At 42.0% G+C, this 20,374-nt stretch overlaps 1 protein-coding gene across 1 annotated transcript in view; it reads left to right on the forward strand.

Moving 5' to 3' along the window:
* The first annotated feature begins 3,539 nt into the window (after positions 1-3,539).
* Positions 3,540-20,374, forward strand: part of Btaf1 (B-TFIID TATA-box binding protein associated factor 1) — a 90,337-nt gene continuing 73,502 nt past the window's right edge. The window contains exon 1 of the mRNA XM_038332091.2: positions 3,540-3,812. Within this exon, the coding sequence (XP_038188019.1) occupies positions 3,799-3,812 (14 nt within the window). The 5' untranslated portion in view covers positions 3,540-3,798. The remainder of the gene's footprint in view (positions 3,813-20,374) is intronic.

A 20,374-nucleotide genomic window follows, 5' to 3' on the forward strand; every position in this document is an offset into this window, starting at 1 on the left:
TGGCCAGCCTCATCTACACAGCGATACAGGACAGCCAGGGCTACACAGGCCTGTCTTGAAAAAAATCAAAACCAAGGGCTGGAGGGATGGCTCAGAGGCTAAGAGCTCTGATTGCTTTTCCTGTGGTCCTGAATTCAATTCCCAGCAACCACATGGTGGCTTACAACCATCTGTAATGAGATCTGGTGGCCTCTTCTGTCATGCAGGTATACACATAGGCAGAAAACGGTGTACATAATAAATAAAAATAACTTTAAAAAATCTAAACCAAAGCCAAAAAATAAAGAAGTCAGTCCTGGGGGCTAGAGAGATGGCTCAGTGGTTAAGAGCATTGCCTGCTCTTCCAAAGGTCCTGAGTTCAATTCCCGGCAACTACATGGTGGCTCACAACCACCTGTAATGAGATCCGGTGCCCTCTTCTGGCCTGCAGGCATACACACAGAAAGAATACTGTATACATCATAAATAAATAAAAATAAAAAAGTCAGTCCTATGAAAATATTTGACCATTTGACGATTATATTATCCTTACATGTTGAAGGGGCTGGAAACATTACTCAGTAGTTAAGAGTACACACTACTCTTCCAGAGGACCTGAGTTCAATTCTCAGGAGGCTCCCAACCATCTGTAATTTCAGCTCCAGGAGAATCAGATACTATGGCCTCTGTAGGCATCTGCCACACAAACATAATTGACAAAAAAAACCCAATAGTCCTTTCCTCTCTTTGAAGCTTAATTTACACTGCAGAGCTGTGCATCTTTGATATTAAAGATTCTTAAAAATGTAAATCAGGAGTTGGGGATTTAGCTCAGTGGTAGAGCAATTGCCTAGCAAGCACAAGGCCCTGGGTTCAGTCCTCAGCTCTGGGGGCAAAAATAACCAGAGTAAATAAAGTTGTTACCTAGCTGTGACGCATATGAAAAAAGAATGTAAATCAGGGCAAGGCGGTGGTGGTGCACACCTTTAATCCCAGCACTTGGGAGGCAGAGGTAGATGGATCTCTGTGAGTTAGAGGCCAGTCTGGTCTACAGAGGGAGTTCCAGAACAGCCAGGGTTTTTGCTGTCACACAGAGAAACTCTGTATCAAAAAACCAGAAGAAAAAGAAAAAGAAAAAAAAAAAAAAAGAAACCAATCTTCTTTTACAGGCTGAGGGTTAAAGTTAGTGATAAAGCAGTGGCCAAGCTCTTGTGAGGTTTCTAATTTCTAGCCCCAGCACCATCAAACAACAAACTGGAAAAACATCACATTATATACAGCCTTGCCTTGTAATTCTAAGAGATGATGTGTGCCACCTGCACCTTCAGCGGGTGCTTTATTTCTTCCCATTCGTACCTACATACTGTGTAGTTCACCAAGTTCTTGTGAGTTTTTCTAGATACACGACCTCATTTTATTTTCACAGCCTTCTAGAGTGCTTCTCATCTCACAGAGGACAAGCAGACTCAGGGATTGAGACATAACTTCTAACAAGGTGATGAGAAGCCGATGGGCATGTTTTATAAGCGGAGGGCTGACACAACAGGTGCCTTTTGAAGATTAATCTGTCAGTGGCCCATAAACTGGGCTTGCCGAAACTAGAGAAATACTGGTTTGACTGCCAGCATAAAACGTACATTTTGTTGTTGTTATTTTAAAAAAGGAATTTAAACTGGCTCCGAAGAGCCCTCCTACAGGGTTTCTGAGATTATTTTTCTTTGTGTAACAATTCCTATTTTTCCCTTTTATACATAGCAATCGTATGACTGAGGTTTTCGAGGCAGGGGAATTATGAGTCGCAGGGAAGCCTGGGCTACATAATGAGTCCTAGGCCAGCTCGATTTGAAAAGGGGAAACTGCCTCAAGCAAGCAAATAAACCAAATCTATCTTTTATACAAACAGAAGCCTTTGCATATCCTAATAGTGCTCCAGAAGCAGAAGCAGGTGAATACAAAGTCAGTCTGGTTTAAACACTGAGTTCCAGGCCAGATGGAGCTATGTAGGGAGACCCTGTCTCAAAACAACAAACAAAAGCCTGGGGCAGTGGCCCAGGCCTTTAACCCTAGCATTGGGAGGCAGAGGCTGGTGGATCTCTGTGAATTCTAGGTCAGCCTGGTCTACAGAGCTAGTTACAGGATGGCCAGGACTACCCAGAGACCCTGTCTAGAAAAAAAAACAACCAATCAAACAACAAACAAAAACACGACAAAAATGTTAAGGTCTTAATAAATTTTAAGTGTAAAGAAATCCAAGATGCTGGGCATGGTGATCCACGCCCTTAATTCCAGCATTTGGGAGGCAGAGACAAAGGAATCTGAGTTCAAGGCCAACCTGGTCTTTCTAGAGTTCCAGGACAGTCAGGGCTATGTAGTGAAAGAAACCTTGTCTTAAAAAAAAGGAGGGAGGAAGGAAGGAAAGAAAAAAAAAAAACTCTTCCAAAGGGCATGAGTTCAATTCCCAGCAACCATATGGTGGCTCACAACCATCTGTAATGAGGTCTGGTGCCCTCTTCTGGCCTGCAGACATACACACAGAGAGAATATTGTAAGCATAATAAGTAAGTAAATAAATAAATAAATATTTTTTAAAAATCCAAGACTCCCATCCTCAAATTGAAACCCACTTAACTAGATTCCTGGATCTCTAGCCTTCAACACGTCAGGCGTCCTAAGGCCAGGCGTTTTGTAAGATACAGAGGTTACAGCGAAGAAGAGACTTCTCTCCCTACTCTGATAGTTTACATTTGGATGAGACGAAAACTGAAACAAGGTGATTTCTGAGAGCTCTGGGTTTAATAAAGGAAGAGGCAGGGCGGTGCTCGCTCTGTTACCCGCTCTCTCTGCAGTAAAGGCCGGCGGCCCCTATATAAACAGTACATTTTAAGGTGGCAAGAGGCCATAGGAGGCAACAGAGGAGGAAAGAAGGGAGAGCGGGAGGAAAAGAGGGGAAGCAGGGAGGTAGGTCTGGTAAAAAATCCTAGGCAGTCCCTTCGGCAGTTATGCGGAGCTTTGGCAAACAATGGTACACACTTGAGCCTCCTTCCTCGCAGAACCACTGCAGATTCTTGGCCTGGAAATCGCTAAGTAGCCCAGACTGACCTCCAGTTTCACAATCTGCTGCCTCAGCCTCCCCGGTACTAGGATTATAGGCGTGCACCACCCCACCCAGCCCTGTGCAGGTGCTCCTTGACTTCACCGCGCCCACAGCATCGCCACCCGGGCCGGAGTCGCAAATTCCTCCCGAGTTCGTTCCCGTTTGGAATCGGCCTAGAGGGGTAGGGTCAAGAGGGAAAGCACTCAGGAAGCGACGTTTTTAGCTTCCAGAGCGCTAGCTGGACAATCTTCTTCCTTCACTGGGAAACACAGGCCTCTTTCTACGTCTCTCCCTAACCTCAGGACAAAGAGTCCCGTCCGGATCCGCGCTGCGAACCAGCTCCAGCAACAACCGGCCCCAGAGCCGCTCCGAGGGCAGCCCACAGCGCGCCGCCCCACGTGTCGCTGACGTCACTTCCGGCGCCCTGACGCCGGGTCCGGCGTTCCGACGTTGGCGTCAGCAGAGAGCGGGGCTGGGGGCACCGGGTTTGAAGTGGTGCGGGTCAGAGCGGCGCCGCCTCCGCCCGTGTGTAGGACCCCGGTGGCGTTGGGAGACAAGCTCGGGTGGGCGGCCCATGCCCGAAGGCCCGTGCCGGTCGCTACACGCCGCGCCGCCTGCTGCCCTGCGCCCGACGGCCTGGGCCTGCGCCGCTCTGCCCGGGAAACGAGTGCCCCAGCGGCGCGGCGTGTAGCTTCCCCGGGAGTTCCGAACCGCCGGCGCCGGCCATGGCGGTCTCCAGGTGGGTGTCGCCGCCGGCCAGCTAACGGGGAGCGCGCGTGGGCAAGGCTGTCTGCTCCCGGTGCCTCAGCGCGGCCCGGGAGCGCGGCTTCTCCCTCGTCCGGACTTCCGAGTTCGTCCCACGGCCGGCCGGCCGGCGCTTGGGGCTCGGGTTACTCGGAGAAATCGGCTCAAGAAGGGCTTTTTCCTCGTTAAATGTGACTCCTTGGCGCGTTCCAACTGGCTTTTTCTTTCCTTTTTTCTCTTCACCATGTTTTTCTTCTCTGGTTTCTCTTCCCTCTTTGAATTGTAGGCGAGTCTCTTTTCTTTCTTGGTATCTAAGTCTGATCCCTAACCACCATTTCACGGCAAAACTTGGTGGTAAACTGTCGAAGGAGGCGGAGGTTGAAATACTGTTATCTAAGAGACCATCTGGTTATACTAAATTAAAAAAAAATTACAGCGTTAAGGGTATAGCCTTGCTCATTTTTTTCTTAAGATATGATTCCTTCTTTTGTTCGGCAATAAGCATTCCGTCATCAGCGTGTAGTCTTAAACAGATGACTGTTTTAGCATTTACCCCCCCAAGAGATATCATAGATCTTAAATTATTGTACAATTTTGCCTACTGTGGGAAAGTCTAAGAAAATGATAGAAAAACTTACAAGCATTTGACTTGTATAGCTTCTGATGATAGAACAGGTTGGAAAACTTGGAAATGATTTTGATGTCCCGATGACATCTCGGTGTTTAGTCAGAAAGAGTTGCCAAGTTCTTTAGTCGGGGTGATGAGGTAATACTGAGAATTGAGTTCTTTCGCCATATGGATTCAAGGAGAGAAATGATGAAAAGAAACAGCTTTCCCTCATTTTTCGCAGTTAGTTGAACACATTCCTCTGAGTACAGTATGTATGTGCTGAAGTTTTCTAACAAAAGACTAACCCATCCATCCCTCACATCTCCCTACGGAACTGATGAAATAGTGTGTGGGAGCTGAATGAAGCGGGTTGCTAGGTACCAGTAGTACGGGACATCTAATTTTTATTTCATAAGCAGACTCATCCACTCAAGTGTTAGGTTTTTATTTCAGCATCTATAAAACTGCTTTGAGAGAATTCAAGTGGCATTTCTTTTTTCCCCTGCAAGTACGGGATAATTTTTATCTTAAAATTTACCTCCAATGTAAATGCATTAATATGTGCGCAAGAAATATGTTGCTACATAAACAATCCTCTCTCTCTCTCTCTCTCTCTCTCTCTCTCTCTCTCTCTCTCTCTCTCTCTCTCTTTTTCTCTTTTTCTCTTTCCAGACAAGGGTCTCATGTAGCCTCGAACTCTGGTTCTGGGATTAGAGGTGTGGTGTCACCTTGCAGGCCTTTCTAGTTTAAAAGAATTGGTACTTTTTTTCTTAAAGTAGATGTCTATTTGTACAATGTTGGAAAGCTTTATAGAGACAAAATGACAGTGCTCGTGCTCAAAAAGACTCATCTTCTTTGATTAACACTAATCTATTAACCCAAGTTTAGTACACCCAGTTTTTGAAAGAAATTAAAGTCACATTTTATAAAAACTGTTTCTGTGCTTAGCTTAGTAATACAAGTTCAAGCGAATATTTTTGGAATACTTTGTTGTTTGTGGGAGATGGAGGGTACTGGACTTTTAAAAATATTTTTGGATTCAATTTTAAAATCAAACTTTGTGGTTTCAGCTGTGATAGGATCTCATGCACTCAGTATATGTCTGTGCTAAATAAGCTTCATTTTTTTCTTGCTGGTATTGTGGAGGCTCATTTCAGCACTTTTAGGTAAAATAGGCAGAAGAAAGTTTGAGAAATGGAAATCATATGCCAGAATCAAATTCAAAATATTTTTGTTCAGTTTGTATCAGTGTGCATAGCTGTAGAGAAACCTTATAATCTTAAGATTTTATCTAAACATTTCTAACAGGCAATAAATTTGTACTATTGTTCCTTCCTCTGTCTGGAGATCTGGAATAATCTTTGACTTTTGATTCTTTTCTGTTCCCTCTGTCCTGCCAGTCATTAAATCCAATTCTGCCGTACCTTTCTACACTTCCTGCAGCCAGTCCTTTCTTCTATAATTGTCACAGTCATCTATGCTCTGTCATCTAGTCCAAGACATCTGCAGTAGTAGCCCCCCTCTTTTTTTTAGAATGGGTTTTCTTTGGGCTCATTTTGAGGGTAAAGTTGATCATGATGGGGAAGGCAGGCATGTAGGATCATGAGACAGCTGGCCACACTGCATCCAGTTAGGAAGCAGAAAGGAATGCATCTCTCTGTTTTCTTTCTCTCTTTTCTTTTTTTGAAATGCATTTTTAAAAGATTTATTTATTTATTATATATACCATGGTCTGCCTGCCTGTGTCCTTGCAGACAGAAGTTGGCACCAGCTCTTGTTACCAGTGGTTGTGAGCCACCATATGGTTGCTGGGAATTGAACTCAGGACCTCTAGAAGAGCAGCCAATGCTCTTAACCACTGAGCCATATCTCCAGCCCCTGAAATGCATTTCTTTAAAAAATATTTTTGTGTGAGTGTACATGTGGCGGGCAGAGAACAACTTTTGTGAGTCAGTTTTCTCCTTTCTACCTTGACTTCCAGGGATAGAACTCAGCTTGTGAGGCCCACTTGTTCCATGCCCTCACCTGCAGCAACAGGTGAGGCCGCAGATTGAGCTGGTCAGCTCACAACAGCCTTTTTCCTTGTACTTGTTCCCCCCCCATCTCTAATTTATTCATCCCTTCAGGTGTGTTATTTGCTAATATGCAAATGTTAATGCTGTTATTTTTCTACTTAAAACTTGCTAGTTTTCTGTTGTTTTAGGATAATGTCCAAATCCCCCCAGATCTTGTAGATCTCTTGGTTCTTGCTTCATGTTGCATCAAGCTCTGTTCACTTACTTCCCTCCCTCATGTTTATCTTCTTCCTCAGAATGTTTTTACCTCCCATTCTTTATTTCTGGAACACTTATCTTCCCATCTCAGGTCTCTCTCCTTATAGTCTTAGCTTTGCCCTAATGCCTACAGATCACTGTGTTCAGGAAGTCTTCTTCCTGAGTTTTACTTTACTTAATGCTATTTAGGGTTTATTTTTTTATTATTTTTTTCTTTTTGGAGACAGGGTCTCAATATAGTTAGTGCCCAAGATATCCTTACTTCAGTTTTTCATAACAGACCACAGGAATGTGCCACTTTCCCAGTGAGTGTTTCCTAGTTCCGCTCAGCTACAGGTTTTTGTTTGGTCATACTGGGGAGCGAACTCAAGAGACTTGTGAATGCCAGGCAAACACTTTACCACTGAAATACAACTCTAACTTTGGTTTTGTGTTATAGACTCAGGATATGTACCGAGGGCTGACCAGCAACTAGCTATCAGTCTGTTTCTACCTCTGGAAAGCTAGGTTTATAGGTACACTAACAAGTCAGACACCCAACTGCTTTTCTGTTGTTGGTGGGAAGAAAAACATTTACTTTAGTTTTGCATATTGCGTGTTTATAAGTGTATTGTATTATATGTTTCTAAAAGGATACAGTTATAGTTAAAATATTTATTAGTTTTAATTATGTTTGTGCCTGTATGTGGGGTATGTGGATGTGAATGCAGGTGACCTTGGAGGCCAGAGAGATCAAATTCCTTGGACCTGCAGTTACAGTTTATTGTGAGTGTACTGATATGGGTGCTGTGAATATAACTCAGGTCCTCTGGAAGAACAGGAAAGTGCTTTAAAAAAAAGATTTATTTATTTTATGTATGAGTGCTTTATATGTACAGCTGCTTGTCAAAAGAGGGTATCAGATCCCATTATAGATGGCTGTGAGTCACCTTGTGATTGCTGGAAATTGAACTCGGGACCTTTGGAAGAGCAGCCAGTGATCTAAACTGCAGAGCCCAGTATCATGTTAAAAAATAAATCATCAAGCTGGGTGGTGGTGGTGCATGCCTTTATTCCCTGCACTTCCGAGGCAGAGGCAGGCCATCCTGGTCTACAGAATGAGTTTCAGGGCAGGACTACACAGGGAAACCTTGTCTCAAAAGTAACAAACAAGAAGCAGGTGGATCTCCGTGAGTTCGAGGCCAGCCTAGTCTACAAGAGCTAGTTCCAGGACAGACAGCAAAACTACAGAGAAACCCTGTCTCAAAAATCAAAAAAAAAAAACCCAAAAAACCAAAACAAAAACCAAACAAACAAGCAAAAAAAAATCCATCATAATAGTTTTTTAAATAAGTTCTGTTATAACATGGCTTTTTATGATGTAAAGTGTATATAAAGTGCATATAATCTGGTTTTTCGAGACAGGGTTCCTTTATAGCTTTGGAGTCTGTCCTGAAACTCACTCTGTAGACCAGGCTGGCCTCGAACTCACATAGATCCTCCACATTTAAGGATCTTTAATCCCACCGAGTACTGGGATTAAAGGTGTGTGCCACCACCACCTGGTTTAACCCTACATTTTGTATGGTCAAAAATTTTGATTCTGCTTACATTGTTATAAGGATTGACTTTATTGTACTTAGAATGTGGCAAGTTATAAGCTTTTGATCTGTGGATGAGGATATAAATAATTTTTTAAAAATACTTATTTTTTTATTTACATAACGTTTTGTCTGCATGTTTGCCTGCATGTCAGAAGAGGGTGCCAGATCTCATTTCAGATGGTTGTGAGCCACCATGTGGGTGCTGGGAATTGAACTCAGGACCTCTGGAAGAGCAGTCATTGCTCTTAACCTCTGAGCCATCTCTCCAGCCCCAAGGACATAAATCTTGCATAAATAACTGAGTCTTGAAGATTGCAAATGCAAGTAGAATTTGAAATTTTTTATAAAATTCAGCAAAATATCATTGGAAGAAAAATTCAGCAAAATATCATTGGAAGATAGTGTCTCCTTTAGGTGCTTGAAAGAGAATCTATATGTCAGAATTTTAAATAATTTAACTGTTTAACTGCTGTTATAATGTGGAGGCTAGAAAGTCAGCTAAACTTACTATGTGACTTGTGACTGTCCCATAAATTTTACCCTCCCCCCAGACCAACTCAGTACTTGTTAAGAGCTTGGGGTGTTGCTTGGAAACAGTCATACTTGCTAAATCTTTGAATTCCATCTTCTTGCTTTGTGGAAGTCTCTTCTGCTATCTATTTTACTTAGCAGGAATTGGAACAGAAAAGGCAACCTTAGTGGGTTTGTTAAGGCTTATTCACTGGTAGTGACTCTGTAACTGTTAGGTTCTAAGTTTAACATAGATTTGCTTTTCTTTGAGAGTGGGTCTTGCTTGTGTAGCCCAGGCTAAACTCCAGTTGGTTGCCCTCTTCTCTCATCCTCCTGACTGCTGGGTTTACAGGTATGTACCACCATGTTCCGCTTAATGTGGATTAGAAAATACTGGGTGTGATACACACTTGCTTAAAATGCAGTTTGAGGGAGTCGGTTTCTTTTACCATGTGAGTCTGGGGATTTGAACTCAGGTTATTAGGGTTAACAGTGTCTTTAGTAGATGAGATATATTGACAGTCCTGGTACAGGTTTTTTTTAAAAGATTGTTTTTGGTGTGGTTGCCTCTTTATTCCATAACTGACTGAGTTGACTGTTGTACATTAATATTTTCCTGTTAGCCAGGCAAGTTTTTTTCTTTATTATGTCATTTCAGAAATGTATTTTATATTATTTTTCTCAAATTTATGCATAAAAGGTAATGTCTAAAGTATTTCGACAACGTTGAGGATTTATTTTAGAAGCTCTCCTCCCTACCCCACAAATACATGAATTGTAGGTAATATAACCAGAAAAGATTCAGGGAGGAAAAAGGAAATATGTCTCTTAAATTGTTATATAGGAACTGAACTTTTGTTCTCACTACACTGCTGATACTTAAGAGAAACATTGTTTTTACAGGCCTGCTCTACAAGTAAGAGGAAGTGGTACTGCCCACCCCCACCCCCATGATTTTGTAGCCTTCTGAGTCTGCTTTCTCAGTACTGAGCTTATATGCTGACAAAAGGAAGTTCCTTGATGTGGGAAAGTGCTAAGGACAGGGGAAATAACTACTTATATGGGTCAATTCAAGTATGCTGTGCTTGGTATTCCGCCTCCCCTGCCATTAATTTTAGCCTTTATAAGATTGACAGGGAGCTGGGCGGTACTGGTACACTTATTTAATCCCAGCACTTGGGAGGCAGGCAGATCTCTTGAGTTTGAAGCCAGCCTGGTGTACAGAATGAGTTCCAGGACAGTTGGGGCTACAGGACTATACAGAGAAACCCTGTCTTGAAAAACCAATTAAAAAAAAAGAAAGAAAAAAGAGTGACAGGAAGTATTACTGTAAATTACATTTTTAAAAATATTTAATTCTTTAGAAAATTCAGAGACAATCAGGAAAAAGTAGAGGAGGCATTATAGAAGACTTTCCATTTCACTGTGGTAAATTTCAACCTGTTGATTTGGTTTCTCAAAGTACACTTACAAAGTTTGCTTTAATTTATTGTTGGATATTAAATTATGCACAGTAGGCAAGTCCCCTACCACTAACCTACACTCCCAGCTATGTTTTTGTTTTTAAATGTGGTACTACAGCAAAATGCACTTCAGCCATTTAAAAGGATGTAGTTTCATATAATTTGAAATCACATGTATTATGCCAAATAGCTTCAACTATTTTTGATCTTTAAGATAAAGTCATGAAAGACTTTAAGTTGTTGGATGGGGTGGAGTATAGGAAAATGGCTCACCCATTTAGCCCTATTTATGGACTGCTTCTGTGTCTTCTGTGTTCTAGGGACTAGAATTAGAACAGAATCAAAGCATTCTCCGCCTGTGCTTGCACCTGACTGTGGTTTCTCATCTTCCTGCTCATTATGAGTGTGCTACATGGCATCTTAAAGTTAATCTGCTTTCTTGTTTAGGAAGAAACATCAACATGGTTTTATGTTGCTCTCAGTAGGAATTAGAAGATAATCCATTTTAAAACAATAGAGAACTTGGAAAATAACTTAATACAAGGTACTTGGTGTAGCAGACCAGCCTTCCTCCACCCCACTCCCACCCCGGGTTTCTCTGTGTAACAGTACTAGCTGTCCAGGCTGGCCTTGAACTCCCAAAGATCTGCCTGCCTCTGCCTTCCAAGTGCTGAGATTAAAGGCAAACGACACCACTGCCTGGCTTACTCTCTTTATTTCTTAAATAGCACAGGCAATCACTACTTTAAATTTTACTGTATTTATTTAATTACATGTGAAAAAAATAGCATAATGGCCAGGAGGTGATGGCATATGCCCTTAATCCTAGCACTCAGGAGGCAGAAGCAGGTGGATCTCTGTGAGTTCAAGGCCAGGCTGGTCCACAGAGCTAGTTCCAGTACAGCCAGGGTTACACAGTGAAATCCTGTCTCCAAAAAAAAAAAAACCAAAACAACAACAGAAACCCAAAACCCACAAAAGCACTCAATTGGGCAAACTTGACTGACCATTGCTTCTTTTTAAAAAAGATTTATTTTGCTAATGTGTAGTCCTCTCTCTGTCTTTGTCTCTGTGCAGTGGCTGTAGAGACTAGATGAAGGGCATCAGATCCCTGGAATGGTGTTACAGGTGGTTGTGATCTGCCCACTGTGTGGGAGCTGTCAGATGGTTGCTGGAGCCAAACCCAGGTCCGCTGCGAAAGCAGCCAGTGCTCTTAATTGCTGAGCCAGCTTTCCAACACCGTTGCTGGAGCAATGTGTTTTATTTTATGGCTTTTTGTGTCCTGGGATAACCTATAGTTCTGCTAGTGCTAGTCACTCTTAACTGAGTTTACATCACCACTTTTGTGAGCTGTTTTGTCAGTTGTCATTCTCCAATTTTTCAGAGATTAAAGTCTTAAGAATTCCAGTGAGATTTTTTTTCTTTTCTTTTCAGGTAGGCATAGAGTAGAAAATGTAGCTTTTGTTATTGTTGTTAAAAGTTGTAATCTGGTGCATGTTATAGTTTAAAAATGTACAAGATTTCTTTGTATTTTTAATAGTTTAACTGTTGTAATTTATATTGCCAACATCTAGAGAGGAGAGAGGTTATATTGCAGTTACTTGCAGAACTTCCACAAATATACATATACCCTTTCCTCTTTTAAGGCAATTTTTAGGACATTTGTTTGAAATCAGTTTGGTGAAACAAACATGAATTATGTCTTTTGTATTACTTTTTCTGAATTGAAAGCAGGCTAGATTTCATAGCATCAGTAGATTTCACAACCAGTGAATATTGTCAAATATAATTACCTTATTTTAAAAAAGATTTGTTACTTTTTACATGTATATGTGTATGCCTGAGTATAGAAGTTAACTCTCATGTGTGCAGTGTCCATGGAGGCCAGAGAGTTTCAGTTAGTTGGCTACTTAATATGTGTGCTGAGAACTGAACTTAGAATCTCTGTCAGTGCGGGAAATGTTCTCAAGCACTGAGCCGTCTTAATAGCCTGAAATACCTTAAGTTTTATCTAAATTTCTCTGTAGTCTCTGTTACCTTCTATTCAGCTTGGCATTTGTTATCTGCTTCTTCCTGTTACCCTTTTGAGAATTAGGATAGATAAGATTTTACTACTAGCTCTTGCTGACCTAGAACTCACTGTGTAAATGAGGTAGGTCTTTAGCTCACAGAGATCTGCCTGCTTCTGCCTCCTTCTTGAGTGCTGGGATTAAAGGTGTGTGCCACCATACCTGGCCAAAGTTTTGTGGTAACCCAGCATGGCAAGTACCTGTGATCCTAGTACTCTGGAGGCCGAGACAGGATGATGTCAAGTTCTAAGCCAACTTGAACCATATATTGAGACCTTGCCTTAAAAACAAACAATGGAGCCGGGAGATGGTTGTGCATCCCTTTAATCCTAGCATTTGGGAGGTAGAGACAGGTGGATCTGCAAGTTCAAGGCCAGCCTGGTCTACAGAGCAAGGCCAGCCGGGACTCACAGAAAAACCCTGTCTTGAAACCCCCTTCTCCAAAAATGACAAGAAAGACAGTGGTGGAGATGCCCAGGAGTTAAAAGTTAGGTGCTCTTACTTGAGTTGGATTCCTAGTACTCCCATGGGGGCACTCAACCATCTGTAAACTCCAGTTCTAGGGGAACTAACATCCTTTTCTTGCTTCCACTGGCACCACACACACATGATGCATAGACTTATAAAAGCAAAACACCTATACATATAAATTAACAATATAACGAACATCACCTCTTATTTGGGGGAGGTATGCTTGGAGAGGAAGGAAGGGGGAAGGGAAGAAAAGTACTACATTTCAAACTCTCTTGTCCTTCTTTACTTTCTCTTTTCTCTTGATATCTAGCTTCCCTCATCAAGGGTTGTGCGTACCATCTAACATAATACTGATTTTATCTCTGGTGTTTCCCCTATCACCTCTACCAGTTTGCACTCATCACTGTGGTCTGACCCTGATGAGTACCCTACTTGTCTCATACCTGGCTACCCTAGATTAACAGGTCAGACTGCCCTGTTGTTAGATCCTTGTCTGTTCATTCCTTTGTTTTTCCTTTTTGTGCTCTCTAATTTACTGTCTGAAATGAGGGATAGTAGCATGAATAATAAAAATCCAGAGATAGATATTGGGGTTCAAGCTGAAGATTGGAGATGCAAAGCAGCCAACTACTAGAGAGACCTTTTACTTCTACCAAACCTTCAGGTCAAAAGATCCAGTCTACACGAATCCTCAGACTCCCCACTCCAGTGAGTTCCTGTCTCTTCCCCTTTATGTTTCTCTCTGCCCAGCTATATCATTCCTGTCTTTATCTCCCTAGTGCTGGGATTAAAGGTGTGAGCTGTCACCACCTGGATCTGTTTCTGGATCAGCTCTTGTGTAGCTCAGGGTAGCCTTGAATTCACAGAGACTCATTGTCTCTTGTCTCTATCTTCTGAGTGCTGGGATTAAACATGTGTGCCACTACTGCCTGCCTGGCCTGTATGGCTGACTAGTATGGCTGTTTTGCCCTCTGATCTTGAGGCAAGCTTTATTTATTAAAACACAAATAATATACCACTATAAGAAATTGAGAACTCAAAAATGCTTTGATCAAGAAGATTAGAGAAGCATTCTTGTGTGTTATTCCTCTAGTCAAGGACACAATTTTGGTTATTACTACAGTGGAAGAAATAAGAGTAAAGCTGGAATGGAAGGAGACAGTGATCCCAAAGCAGTTGTCTGATAGATGAGCAGAGATGTGACTTGGCATTGGGATAAAGGCTCCGCAGGAAGGAGGGGCAGGACCTTTGTGGGATAGATAGGGTCAGCATTGCATTAGAGAGGTATCAAAAGATGTTTTTGTAGGAGAATGGTGAACAGAGGACAATCCCTCAGGTTAGTACTTGCTTCTACCCTTTTTATTATTATTATTTTTGATTTTTCGAGACAAAGTTTCTCTATAGCAGCCCTGGCTATCTGGAATTCAGACCAGGCTGATCTCAGACTCACAGACATATGCCTGCTTCTGCCTCCTGAGTACTTGGATTAAAGGAGTGAGCCACCACTACCAGGCACCTCTACCTTTTTTGGAGGCAGGGTCTCTTGTCATCATCTCCACCCCTGTTTTGTAAACCAGGGTGACTGGCCTGTGAACTTCCCAGGATATGTACTGCTACATCTATCTGGTCGCGGTGTTTTATGACAACAATAAAAGCAAGCTAATATAGAAGTCTATTGGTGAACCAAGACACTATTGGTTATGTAACACAGGTTGGGTTTGAACTCAAGATTATAGTCTCCAAACCCAGTTTAGAAGACATGGTTAATACTGTGGGAATAGCTCAGTTGGTAGAGTGCTTGAATGCATAAAGTCTCACAAAGGCATGGTGGCACACACCTGTAATCTACCCAGCCCTTGGGAGGTGGAGGTAGAACAATCAGGATTTAATGGCCAGCCTTAGCTGCATCAAGAGTTCAAGGCAAATCTAGGCTACGTGAGGAACCTTGTAGCATGAATTCTAATTGGTCTTAAGAAGTAAAGCCTGGAGTCAGATATTACGTGGTGAAAGCTGAAGTATCAGGGAAGCAGAGCTGCCAGCCACTAAAGAGACCTTTTACCTCTACTATTGCTCAGACTGAAGGGGAGATCTGGTCCTCAGACTGCCCTGAACTCTTGTCTCCTTCTGCCTTATATTCCTCTCTCCAACCAGCCACATCACTCCTGTCTCCATCTCCGTAGTTTTGGGGTTAAAGGTGTGGGACCACATCTTTGTGTGAGCTGTGTTTCTCTCTTATACAGATTCAGTCTTGTGTAGTCCCGGGTGGCCTTCAACTCACAGAGATCCGTCTGTCTCTGTCTCCGAAGTCCTGGGATTAAAGGTGTGTGCCACTACCCCCTGGCCTCCATGGCTAACTAGTGGCTTAACTCTGCACTCTGATCTTCAGGCAAGCTTTTTTTGTTAGATTACAAACAAAATATCACTACTTTGTTTGTACTGGTTGTAAACAAACAATAGTGTGGAGTTTCCTGAAAGAGAAACTGGTGAAATGAGCAACCAAAGATTGTGTGGGTTCTGAAGGTTCGTAGAAAGAGTGGTATGAATATTAGATGAGGTAAAGAAGTACTTGGTGACTACAAGGTAATCCAAACTTGAGAAGGAAAGGATTCAAGAATGAATACTTGCTGGTATCAAAAGCCATAGAAGAGTCAAGAAAATTTGAATTTATAAGAATGCTATTATATTTGGAGCTTAAGGGTTCCTTGGTGACCTACACGTGTGATACTTCTGTCTTTTATAATTCAGGTTATCCAGAATTAAATTTCACATGTTCAGAAAAAAAAATGGTGTGTATACAGGTGTGTGCACATTTGTTTGGAGGCCTAATTACAGTCTTTGGTGACATCCCTAATAGCCATCTAGGTTTTGGAGACAAAACTGGCCTGAAACTCCCTGATTAGAATAGGGTTGGCTGGTCATCGAGCCTCAGGGACCCACCTGAGTCTCTCCCATCCCAGAACTAGGATTGCAAGTGTGCTCTACAATGCTTGCCTTTTTAAATGTGGTGTGCAGGGTGTACATTCAGGTCCTCAAGCTTGGGCAAGCACTTCCAGCCCCAGGAATAAATGTATTTGATATTTAAGCACTTGCTGAAGATGTTTGTTCCCAAAGGAACATATTATAGAAAATAGAGATCAAAAGATCTTTGCATAGTTAGTGGGAGGTAGAGAAAAAGGACTAATGAGACAAATATTGGGGAAATGGTGGTTGAGGTTAGAAAAGTAATGGTATTGAGACATGGTCTTATACATAGGCTTGTAGTAGGCATTCCTTAGAGTGTATTTTGCTGTATATGGACTTACAAATAGATTGGTAATGGCTCTTTAGAGTGTTTACTTTGCAGCTAGCCTTGCTTTTGGTCATATAAAAAAACTGCAGAAAATAACTTGTAGGGTAGTTGAAGTTTTTCCAGAGGCACAATTTAACAAACTGGCATCACATAAATGAAAGATATCACAAACATATCAGTGGTTAAAAAATATAAAAAACTTTTATAAGAATGTTAGACTGTCAAATATATACACAATCTAGTTCTATACTCCCAAATAAGAGGAGCCTAAGTAAAATTTTAGGTGAGTCTGGCAGTCTTCCAACAAATGGACAGAAGCTGGGTAGTGGTGGCACACCTTTAATCTCAGCACTCAGGAGGCAGAGGCAGGCAGATCTGTGAGTTTGAGGCCAGCCTGGTCTACAGAGTGAGTTCTAGGACAGCCAGGGCTATGCAGAGAAACCCTGCCTAGGGAGTAGAGTGAGGGAGTGAGGGGAGGGGGGCGTGGGGATCACCACCAACAACAAAACCAACAAATGACAGTAAGATTTTGAATTTTGAAAGGTCTTTTAACTTCAGTCTATTTCTTTTTGGGGGTGGGGGTATTTTTCAAAATGAGTCCTCAGTGGATGCGAATTACACACATTGTATGAGAGAGCATCTGTGATATTTTAAAGAATACAAATATAGCCAGGTGTTGGTGGCACACACTTAATCCCGATAGCAAACCTCAGCAACCCAGCCTGTCACTGACTCCCACAGCCCTGGAATTACAGGGGGCATGCATGGCCATGCCCAGCTTTTTACAAATGTGGGCACTAGAGATTTGAGTCAGCCTTCATGTTTGTCCAACAGCATGCTATCTCCCAGCCCTTTTAACTATTTCTTTATAATAAAAATTATTTTTAATAATTAACTTTTGGCTATTATGCCTTCTATAAAATTCAAGATTTAAAATGCATATCTGGCCCAAGTGAATTGCAGTTTGTTAAATACTTTAAGTAGAAGGTTAAATTTAGTTGAGGCAGGGCGGTGGTGGCACACGCCTTTAATCCCAGCACTTGGGGAGGCAGAGGCAAGTGAATCCCTATGAGATTGAGGCCAGCCTGGTCTACAAGAGCTAGTTCCAGGACAGCTAGGACTGTTACACAGGGAAACCCTGTCTCGAAAAGCCAAAATAATAAAATAAAAATAAAATAAAAAGAAAGAAAAGAAAAAGTTAAGTTTAGTTGAATTTAACAAGAGAACTTAAAAAATATACTTCTCATGATGTCTATTGCATGCTTAAAATTTCTTTTTAAAAACATTTATTTTGGGGGTGGCAGGGTGTACATGTGTCATGGTATGTATATAGAGATTTAATTCTTTTCTTCAACTAAGTGGGTTCTAGAGATTGAGCCCAGTTCACCAGGCTTGGTGGCAGACCCTTTTACCTGCTCAGTAAACCATCTGGTTGGTCTCCTCAAATTTTGTTAATTTTTTTTGTCATTGAGTTTGAGGCATTCTGGATAGCAATATGCAGATGCTTGTCCTCTTCAAGGATGTTTGTTGTGAAGATTCACAGAGGGTGCTCGTGAGCTCTGACATGGAGTCTCACGGAAACAAGTCAAAGGGCTCAAACCTGTGAACCACAAGTAAAATGGATTAAGGGAATCAGTTTATAGTGAAAGGATTTTAAGTTTAATCTCACCTTAGGCCGGGCGGTGGTGGCGCACGCCTTTAATCCCAGCACTCGGGAGGCAGAGGCAGGCGGATCTCTGAGTTCGAGGCCAGCCTGGTCTACAAGAGCTAGTTCCAGGACAGGCTCTAAAAATGCTGCAGAGAAACCCTGTCTCAAAAAAAAAAAAAAAAAAAAAACTCACCTTAGAACTTTTTAAAATACTAATGGTCCTAAACAGTTTTCCTTTTTTGGTCTCAGTCCAAACCTTTCCACCAATCCTTTAGCAAAAACCAGTGAATGAAAGGTGTGCCAGTCAATGTTTTGTCATTGTGCCGGGTATCCGAGGGTAGCCTTTGAGGCCAGCCTGGGCTACAGAGCTTACTGTTTCCGAAGTTACGGTCCCTGGTTGACCTTGAGTAAAGGGTATGGTTGTGCTGGACTGCCTTACTCCAGGCAGAGAAAGGGAGAAGGGAGAAAGAGGCAGATGCACCCTTTGAAAGACATCCCCAGTGATCTGCTTCCTATGCTGGGGATTCAAACTGCCAACACATTAGTCTGTGGAGATGTTTTATATTCCACAGAGGGGTAAAGGCAAGCGTTTAGGTAGCTATGAATGAGCAAAAAGAAATACAATCTACATGCACTGTATATTTGAAAATTAATTTTTGCATTTCTTTGGACTTTAACTGTGTTTTTGTCAGCTTTAATTGCCTAAACGAATTTTCTTGAACCATATCTTCCTTACAATACCCTTAAACTATAAAATATAAATCATGTCTCATTTCAGTTCTGAAATGCTGAACATTTTAATATTATTAATATTGACTGAAAAAGATACTTTAGTTATGTTTCTAACCATATATAACGATTTTGTGTTTAATATGACTTTTTTCTGGGCTTTTTTTTTTTTTTTGAGACAGGGTTTTGCTCTATAACAGCTCTGGCTGTCCTGGAACTCACTTTGTAGACCCCGCTGGCCTCAAACTAATAGATATCAGCCCGCCTCTGCCTCCTGAGTGCTGGGATTAAAGGCATGTGCTACCACCACCTGACTTTTCTTGGTTTTTCTAGGCAGGGTTTCTTTTTCTATGTAGCCCTGGCTGTCCTGGAACTAGCTCTTTAGGTCAGACTGGCCTGGAACTCAACAGAGATCCTTCTGCCTCTGCCTCATGAGTGCTGGGGTAAGAATGCACCAACGCTGCCGGCAATATGAATAATATTAAAATACCATGTTTCTGTCTTACTATGTAGCCCTGGCTGGCTTTGAACTCAAAGATCCACCAGCCTCTGTCTCCCTTCTGAGTGTTGGGATTAAAGGCGTGTAGTGTGAAAGAAATTCATCTATTTCATTTGTTCTCTAATAGCCTTTATTTCTTCAGCCTTTTCTCCTTCTCTTCCTTTTTTCTTAAATAAAAGGCTTCCAGAGCTTTGTGACATTTTGATTCTGTGAAACAGAGTCCTAGAAGTATTATAAACCTCTTAGTTTATTGATGCTTAAAGCTCATGTCTACCTTTGAGACTTTGTTCTCTCTTGCTCATAGACAAAATGTAAAGTTATATCCACTAGCTCTCGCCTCATGTCAGATGGGCAGTTATAACCTTGCTCATTGTTCCTGTCCATTTTGTTGAAAGTGTCCATTTATCTCAAATATGAAGCCACCTTTCATAAACATGGCATTAACTTTACTTCAGTGGGTTGGTGTAGTGGCAAGGGGACTGTGTGACGTAGGTCAGCTGTGTAGTTGACTTTGTCCACCTTCACTTCTTACTCTAGGCGCAATGTATTGTGGTTTTATTGCACACCTTGTTTATAAGTAGCAGAACTAGGGTTTGGATTTGCATCATATCCATACGAGTTACAAACTCAGGAATATATTAATTGCCATGTTTATCACCTCTGCGCAGGTGAGTCTTACCAACTCTCATCTGACATCAGCTCTCTATTCCAACTGTCGTTCTGAGTTCTCCTAGCTATTCTTTCCCTGCCCCCAGCGAGCTTGCCATCTTCTCTTGTGTTTCACCTGCCCTTTCTAATTTCTTTCAGTGATATCTTTTTTCTTTTTAGGGAGTAGGATGGGATGGGGAGTTGTGGCAAAGTCTTAATATGTAGCCCAACCTGGTCTTGAACTCAGTTGTAACCCAGGCTGGTCTCGCCCAAACTGGGATTATAAGCATGTGCTACAAAGCCTTACTTGATATCTTTATTTCTAAGATTCAAAATCTCATAGTTCTTCCCACACCCATGATGTTTTGCTTAATTACCACACTATGTTTTGTTACTATGTATGTTTTTCTTCTGTATCATGACTATTAGCTTCTTTGTGTTTTTGTTTGGATTACGGTTTAGTTGTCTACAAAGCGTCCCACAACTGCCAGATCATTCTTTCTAATGCATAACTCCAGTTACACTTGGTGCGCCCTATCTACTCTCTTCTGCTTGTCTCCTTTCCCCTTTCTTTTTATGTAGTCCAAGCTGGCTTTAAACCCACAGTCACCCTATTCCAGCCTCTGAGTACTGAGATAATTGTGTACCACTATGCCCTGCTGGGCCCAGCCCTCCCCTCCTTCCCCCTCCCTCCCCTCTCTCCTCCCTCCCCTCTCCCCCTCCCATCATTGCCTGCCTTCCCCTCTCTTCCTTCCTCTCTTT

Source organism: Arvicola amphibius, chromosome 1 (genome assembly GCF_903992535.2).
Source record: "Arvicola amphibius chromosome 1, mArvAmp1.2, whole genome shotgun sequence".
NCBI classification, from domain to species: domain Eukaryota; kingdom Metazoa; phylum Chordata; class Mammalia; order Rodentia; family Cricetidae; genus Arvicola; species Arvicola amphibius.